The sequence below is a fragment of the Saccostrea cucullata genome, unplaced genomic scaffold, assembly GCF_032062105.1.
Source record: "Saccostrea cucullata isolate Sc308-1 unplaced genomic scaffold, CSIRO_AGI_Scuc_v1 ctg746, whole genome shotgun sequence".
Lineage (NCBI taxonomy): Eukaryota > Metazoa > Mollusca > Bivalvia > Ostreida > Ostreidae > Saccostrea > Saccostrea cuccullata.
The window spans coordinates 793,939-802,649 of record NW_026938715.1 but is presented as its reverse complement, the minus strand read 5'-3'; the positions used below and the strand labels follow the sequence as shown (position 1 = coordinate 802,649).

Here is an 8,711-nt window from a genome sequence, read left to right as displayed (position 1 = left end):
ATTAAATGTAAAAGTTTAATTAGTTTTAACTTTGCAACCATCCCTACTTCATTTTAGACGAATTAATTAGTTAATTAATTAAATAAACGGCAAACTCACCTATTAAGTCAAGAAAAATCAACAGAATGTGTTAAAAATATATCAACGAAGTTGATTTAATTTATTCACATAATTCAAACAGCATGAGAAAAATGCATGGTACTTACCATTATGTAGTAACCATGTCTAAAAAAACAGTATACCATTATACATGCAAATAAATGCCTTTTATCTGAAAGTTTTCCAGCCTTTTTTATCATTTCGATGATATAACTACAAGTACACGTGTAAATAAACTACTTAGTATTTTGTTTTGAACAGTTCACGTGTAAATAAACTATTTTGTGATTTTTTTTTAGCTCACCAAACCCTATTTTATACCTACTTTGGCTAAATACATGTAAGATATTTACTACAACTATTAATCTTTGGAACAAATATTTCCATCATAAGTTTTGCAAAATAGACTATATATGCATTGTTTTAAGACATGGCAAGTTTTTGTGCTCATTTAACAGACAGGAATATCAATTAGCTTTTTTCAAAGGTTTTCAAATTTGATTATTAGAGGGGAAAATATCGCAGCGCGACATGGGAGTATTCCAAATTACAAAAATAGATAAATAAATAAAAGTTAAGTGCCAATTTAAAGGCTAAGACTTGGATTGAAGACGAATTAACCCCCCCCCCCTATTAATTCCTTAAATCAACTTTTAAACAGAAAGGTATTTTTGGAATAAGCCTAATTTAATGTGATCCATTTGTAGTATCTTTAAGTCAAGACGTGATTGACTCAAATTAAGATTGATTAATTGGTTGTTTATTGTTTAACGTCCCTTTGTCAAATGAATATTCTTAAAGTGTAATCAAAGTTTGTTTTTGAAGCATATCAGGTGAGCTCTGTATCCCAGCGTATTATGAAGAAATGTCTGAAAGTAAAAATAATAATAACAACCATAAAAACTTCCTGTTTTCTTAACTATTAGTATACAAATGACGTATTACACTTGTCGATCAACCTTTTTAGCCTACTTTTATTTGAAATAAAATGTGACTGTTTACCATAAAACAGGGGATACAGTGATATAATTATTTCCGTAAAATGAAACTTACTTTTATAAATGGTAATGTTGATTTGCAAAACAACAAACAAATGATATAAATATTATGATTTATCTGTTAATTAGCATACTGTGCATTTATTTCATTAAAAAGAATATTCTATTTCTTTTACACATCCACAATAAATTAGTAACGAGTTTTAAAAATATTTTTTTTATCTATTTTGTCTTTTCAATAATTATTTTCTAATAAAACGTTGTTTTGACTTTAGGAATGATACATTATCAACATGTTGAAGTCCCAAATTGTGCTCAAATTGTCATAATTAATAAGTTAGTCATTTAAGAGATGAAAAACAGAACGTCCTATTCAACGTCCTAGAAGCATCCTACTCGAACTACAGTAACTTTAAAATGTTTTTGTAAGCCAAATTGACGCTGCCAAGCTAGTAGTTTGCATTTGCAAAGAAGAGTGATAATAATTTCATTTTGGAAAATGGATATTTACAGGGTATTTGTATAAAAAAAATTGCTTTATTTCTAGATAAAAATTTTAGTTAAAACGTTTACTTTTTGGTAGTTTTCGTATTTAACTAAAATTTCCAGAAATTCGTAGTTTTTCATGAGCCTCTCATTATGACTGTGTTCTTTAATGTTTGATATCAGAGTCAAAACATGGAATTTGCAACCTCTAATTAAATAAATGTTTTGAAATACTTAAGTATTAAGTTTAATATAAATGTAAATAATTATGAAAGACAATTAAATGAATAGCAAAAACCAAAAAAGAAATTACTAAATGTACATGTTTAGTGTTGGTACGAAAGTTTAAATTACATACATTGTCGTTGTCATTATATCCTGTGTAGAAAAAAGTTACCCACTTGACAAACTTATATCTGTTGAAGGGCTAATGACACAGTTTCCCATTCCGGAAACCACTTTTTGAAACTAAATTCGAACGACTTTAGATACTTTATACAAGTGCAAAAAAAAGCCATCTGCCCCACTTTTATAATGATCCATGAATAATTTTTCAAATTAGATGAAAAAATATCCAATTTGGATATCCAAATATCCAAGTTTTTTCATAGGAATTTTATTTTATGAAGCACAATCTATTCAGAAAATTCAAATCTCTTGTTCTGGCATTTAAGTCAACATTTAAGTATATTGACGGCATTTTATAAATTACATGTAAAATGTTTTTCCTCTTACATGTTTTTGTAACCATATGAGCTCGAAATAAAAGAAACGTAGAGTATTATAATTGTTTTATAGTCAAGACGTGATTGACTCAAACTCAAGGTCAAAGCAGTGACATTGTCGGGCGAATGTAATCTGTTGAATTTAGCGTTTACTGGCGTTTTATACAGATGTCATGGAATTAATTGAACACATTAAACTAATTGTATCATAATGGATTTTTCTGCATGCCCAATCATGATAAGGAGCATACAACATTTGTGTCCGGTAAACAGGGTGTGCTTCCTAGTATTCCTTCATCGAACCTGTTCTCGATCTTATGTGTTTGTTGGTCCATACTTGCTGAGTCCCCATTTTGTACTGTTTAAATAGACTTTTGAGTGTGAATCTTTTCGTTTTTGTCAACTTCACTGATTGGACATGGAAAATAGAATTCAATTATAAAACAAATGGTCTGTAATAATACAGGTCAAATTATATGTATAATCTAAACATCAATTATTCTTTCAAACAAATTAAATGAATTAAGGAACGTGGTTAAAGACGTACTAAAAAAAATTCTCCGGTTTTTTATTCTTTTCCAATAAAATTTTCTCCAATTATGATTTCCCAGTAAACGCAAGAATTAAATTGCATTCAAAAACTGAATTTTTTAAATAGAAGTTTTCTTTCAATACATTTAAATTTTGCCGTATTGTACAATAATAAGAGTACTTCATTTATGTGAAGAAATAACAATCTACGTTATCGTTATCTTTTCAGCTGCCTATTATACATGATGTTACTTTCATAAAAAATTTCTTTTCAAATTTCAATTATAAATCTTAAATGTTAATGATGTTACAAATGACCATTGCATCACACCTTAATACAGCATACCGTCTTGGTGAATGCGATGTATGACTTTTTGTCATATAATTGGATTTGGAGTTGTCTGCGGTCGAAAATTTAAAAAAAAAAAATTGTAACAATAGAAACACATAAACAAATAATAATTTTATGGTCTAGACTTCATTCTCGATCTTGGATGACGTGAGGATGAATTAATCATATGCTGTAATTAATGCCCTTAAATGCTGTTTAGTATGTGCACTTTAGTTTTTTTTTTTATTTTAAAGTATTTGTAATCGTTCATTTGCATACTGCTACATTTAATAAATCTTTTGCAAAATTATTTATGGCGATTCTGACATTTTTTTTTACTTATTCCTTATATAATATGTGAAAAAGATAGCAGTATCTATTATCAGTATTACATATTTTTCGATAAATAGAGCCAAATTGTATGTTGTGCATGTTACTATACTGTGCAGTTCAGCTTATGTAGAATTCTCCATTGAAAATGGAAATTAGTCATTGTCTTGTTGATTCGTGATTCTATTGGGAGAGGTGGATTGACCATTTATGGACTGTTCTTTTATTCTTGGGTACGGATAACGGGCAGAATCCACACCTTAACCCCTTCCATGGCAAAGATTTTTAGCATTTCTAGACAAAATTATCATGATATTAAGATTTCGATGCATTTTTTAGTATTTCTTGTAATTTTTGTATTTACCAATGTATATATATTCTAAAAGTTGGTATTGTGTAGATTCTGCAAATAATTATAAAAATATCATTTCAGTTGCATAGGAACGAAATTCACCATAATTATGCTGGAATTTACATTTATTCAAAAATGAGTTTCATTCTATTTTTTTTTTTTTTGGTTTGTTAAAAATATTTTATTGTTGTGTTGACAATTATAAGCATGTTGTACATTTTTTTTTATACAAACCAATTTAAGTATTTTGGGGGATGGGATGGGGTTGAGAGGTAATCACAAGAATTTAGCATTTTTACATATGATGTGTTACCCCTGCATTGATTTCGATGATGGCAAAATCGCTCAAATAGCGCGCAAAGTTTAACTCAAGCTAGCAGAAAACTGGTACAACCAATTAAAAAAAATTCTGTATATATTATTTTATTGTAATAATTTTCTCTTTCCAACGCTGCAAGATTTAGATATGTGAAGTATTAATGAAGTTAGGTTTTTTTTCACACTATACTCGTTTTTCAAGTAAGATACGTAGAAATGTGTATATGTCATTAAGGTTATCCGATCCTCAGGTTCTGCAAATCAGGCATTGAGTAATTGAAAATGCTCACAAAGATGTCTCTAAATTCTCAAATTTAAATGTATTTACCCACTGTGTTTCTTTTAACTTCATCTTTAAATTTAATCATATTATATAATAAAATTAGTAAATCTCAAGTAATTTTTAAGGAAATGCGATTTGAACTACCTACTGCATATTGTTTTAATTGATAATTGATCAAGAAATATATTTTAGGGAAAAAAATCATAGGTATCCAGGCTTTTAAAGAAAATTGCATGAATTTTACACTTATTTTGGTACTTTACTTTCGCCTACTTACTTCCATCGTTTCATGATGCATAGTGTATGAAGTATTTCCTTTCAAAGAAAACACTGTAAATAACTTCTAATTCAAATCATGCTTATAAACATTGGTAACTAAGGCTTAATCAAAAGGAATCAGATTTTTTTTTAATATACAAGTTTCACTCATTTTATGATGTACAAATGTCAACTTCTTGAATAACCTTTGTTAAAACTTTAAAGAACATTGAATCATACGTAGAGGCATGAAATGAAAATTGTTGCATGAAAAATTTCAATTTCAAGCTTTATTTGAAGACTTTTTGAATTAAATCATAAATTAAAGAGTTATTCTTCCTGGCTGAGGATCGTATATCCTTAAGTTAAAACCAACCAGAACGATGGAGTATGGAGAGTTTAAACGTCAACCGTTCAAATGTCCGAGAGTATTATAATCATTAGAATCATGTATCGATGAACCGGTACATTGATGCAAAATTAAACTACATTAGCTATTTGTAGTTTTATCTCGAACAAAGACATTGGAAATGTAAACAAAGGAATATCCTCAGTTATCCTGAAAAATAAAATCATCTTACCTTAGGTTACTCACTTACTCTTTGTTCTTATCAATTTTTGTTTGAGATAATGATTTTAAGTACATTAATCAAACGAGCTTTAAGGACGAGTCATTCATTAGTTTACATTAAAAATTTACATAGAAAAACTCCCTTTCTTATTGAAATCTTTGGTGCATGATTCATTAAAAAAAACGATAATATATGTTATACATTCTTAATTTTTGTATTAAATGCAAAATGCGTGTTGTGTGAATTGTAGAATTGTAGTTATTAGTTCCATAAATTTAGTTTCTGTATTTAGAATATTCTCAAAACAATCTAATGGACATATATGTGACGCACAGATATTGTACTGTTGATCATAAAATAGATTACTTGTATTGTAATTAGTAAGCACATATACATTGTTTACATATGCAACAATAAAACTTGTTTATGAAAAGAAAAAAATCATAAATGTACCCAAAAAAATGGCGTCGTTAAATAAAACATCTACTAAATTGAAAATTATCATAACATATTTATTTATGTGCATTATTCTTAATTTTAAAAATCCATATACAGTAAATAAACAATGATGCATGCGTAATAGAATTTTTCAAATTAGACATCTAATCTTAAAAGTGTAAATTTGATAGGAAAGGAGATCGGAAACAAATTCGTCACCCGTCCGTCGGCGGTCTCATGTCCCAATTTTAAGTACAACGCTCTACAGAAGCATAGCGCAAGGAGACTGAATATAATCCCAAAGCAGGCAAGAATCACGGAATAAGGGACATCGAGCTCGAGGTCAAAATCCACTATATCATCCTTCGCGTCTGTGTTTGCTACGATCATCCGGATAACCAGGATTGACTCCAGTACAACTTAAAAAACAGAACAAAATTATTCATTTCAGGAAAACAATTTTTTTTAAAAAAAATCGAGTTCTTTACATTCAAGTTACATCTTCATAAACATGTATTCAAAATGAATGATTATGTGATCTTGGAAGATAAATTAACCTGTTCAGTAAAAGAAATCCAAAAAGCTCTCTTAAAACAGCATCTTTTTAATTTAAAAGGCTGAATATTTTGAAATACCGGTATGCCATACATGTATGCCGACAAGGGATCCGTCAGTGGGATAGAATTATGCATGGCATTATCTACTATCTTTGTTTAATTCATTTCAGTACTAGTAATATTTTAAATGCTTTAAATACTGTAGAACATATTGTAATAAACATTTTTAAAGAGAGGACGTCTTACCAGCCAAACTTATGAAACTTCCTCCAGTTACAACTCTTGAGGATTTTCCAAAGTTTAAAAGAAGGCAAAGGAACCCCAAAACACAAAGACATAAAGCCGAAATGCTTTCACCTTGAATTTCAGTCAGTCCAGCTAATTGAATGAAATATCAGGTGAAGGTATTAGATTAACCGATAAAAATATTTGAAAATTATTGCAGAAAAAAACCCAATTACTAAAAGCTTTATATATGTAAAACGTAAAATTCATCAAAAGTCTAATAAATTCATGAAGTTTATTGAAAAAATTCTTTTTATCGGAATTTTGAAAATTAATTTATGGCAAAAACAGTTTAAAAACATAAATTTTTATAAAATAATTTATTAACTGGAACTTAATAATTAACGTATTGTGTTTTACTTACGTAGACTGTCTATTGCGTCCTTAGACAATCTTTTGAACTCTTTATAATTCATTTTGACACATTTTCCAGATTCACACACTTTCAGGTAAAATATGCTCATCTCTATAGAGTATTTTATCTAGAAAAGGAAATTGATTTTTTTTTCAAAATTCACGTGGTATTATATTGGTCTTACAATATACTATTATTTTACCCGAAGAAAAATCTTAGTATTTACACGTGATGTTGTCCTTATGTTGAAAAACTATAATAGCATTAATAAATGCACATAAACTTTAAATTAAATTGAATTATTTACTGTATATTCACATGTAATTCCCAAATTGTACATACACCGTACATAACTGATAAAAAAAATTAAGATTCATAGCTTTCAAATCTCAAAGATGTTCTCTGGTAAAGTTTCATAGTAAATAAAAGTATCAACTTGAACGTCATTTTACTTGAAAAAACAGGTTACAGTAAAATGTAGTTGGATTTTCGTAAGAGTGTATTTAATTTAAGTTAGTATAAATTAATTAGCAAATATTGAATCATGCAGCGATTCCTCTGGTCAGGAACCTGAATTAATCAGTAAGTATTTAAAACTTCAATTATTAATTAATACAGTTACATTGTTATTGTATTACTTATACAGTATATTACCGTTTCAGTGCGAGAAAGGAAATCTGTGTTCGATTGAGAGTAGTCATACTAAAAAAAAAAAAATCAAAAAAATTCGTTCACTTTATGGTATATAACTTTCATAATTATGAATATTTCTTCAAACCGGCTTGTGGAAAATTCTTCTAACGAAAACTTACACTTATTTTATGAGAATGTTTATATATGGCCATCAAAAATATCTAATGAAGGAAAATCAACAATCTTATATAATTACTATCTTAAAATGACATAAAAAGTTTTTTTAATTCATGTACGTACGTAGCACCTCATTTCCGTGACTTACCTCGTCAATGTCCGATGTTTTTGTTTCCTCCCATCTTAAGATAAACCACCCAGGAGAAACCATGGCTGCAAGCCAAAACCAAAATGTAACAAACATCAAGGACAAAGCCACCATTACCGGTCTGGTCTTGCATATTTCGACAACCTGAAAATAACATCATACCTTCTATATAACATTTTACTGTTATAAAAGCTTCATCTATGACAACACTAAGTATTTTTTGAATTTTTCATTTTCTTTTTCTCTTTTTTGTCTTTTGGTCCTTCAGATGAGATAAACTGAGGTCCCGTGCCGCAGTAGTACAAACATTTTAATTTCTGCTTGAATAACAGCATTGTTTTAGCATTGTCTAAACTAGCACTAACCCTTTCAGGGAACAAAAAACATGAACAGAACTAACATAGCAAGCAGAAACCCATGTAGAATGGGAATAAACTTACTAGCTTAAAAAATAAAAATAAACAATGAAATCCAGATTGATTTTCAAATATTCGTAAACGAAAAAGCTTTTGTCTAGTTTTTTTTTCTTAAAGCAGCAGAGGTAGAAAGAAAAGAGTCATGAAAAGAATTAACTAGATTAACTATAATTAATCTAAAAGACAAGGGAATAGTCCAAGCCTTTGTAAAAAATAATTTATTCAAGAATGAGCACCGTTAATATAAGTTAAAGTAAATATGGTTAGTCTACTTTTGGACCATTCACTCAACTAACCTTTTCTGTAAACTTCCGTTCTTCATGTTGTTCGTGTTCACGTTCTTCATGTTGTTCGTGTTCACGTTCTTCATGTTGTTCGTGTTCATGTTCTTCATGTTGCTCAAGTTCTCTCTCCTCCAT

The 8,711-nt window shown here is 28.9% G+C and overlaps 1 protein-coding gene across 1 annotated transcript; it reads right to left on the bottom strand.

Moving 5' to 3' along the window:
* Nucleotides 1-5,758: 5,758 nt before the first annotated feature.
* On the bottom strand, nucleotides 5,759-8,711 carry LOC134251052 (uncharacterized). The gene is made up of 6 exons (XM_062733418.1): nucleotides 8,589-8,711; nucleotides 7,877-8,020; nucleotides 7,573-7,620; nucleotides 6,928-7,045; nucleotides 6,525-6,656; nucleotides 5,759-6,140 (listed from the first exon to the last, which is right to left on the bottom strand). Exons 1-6 carry the CDS (start codon nucleotides 8,709-8,711, stop codon nucleotides 5,878-5,880), a joined length of 828 nt encoding a protein of 275 aa, XP_062589402.1. The 3' UTR covers nucleotides 5,759-5,877.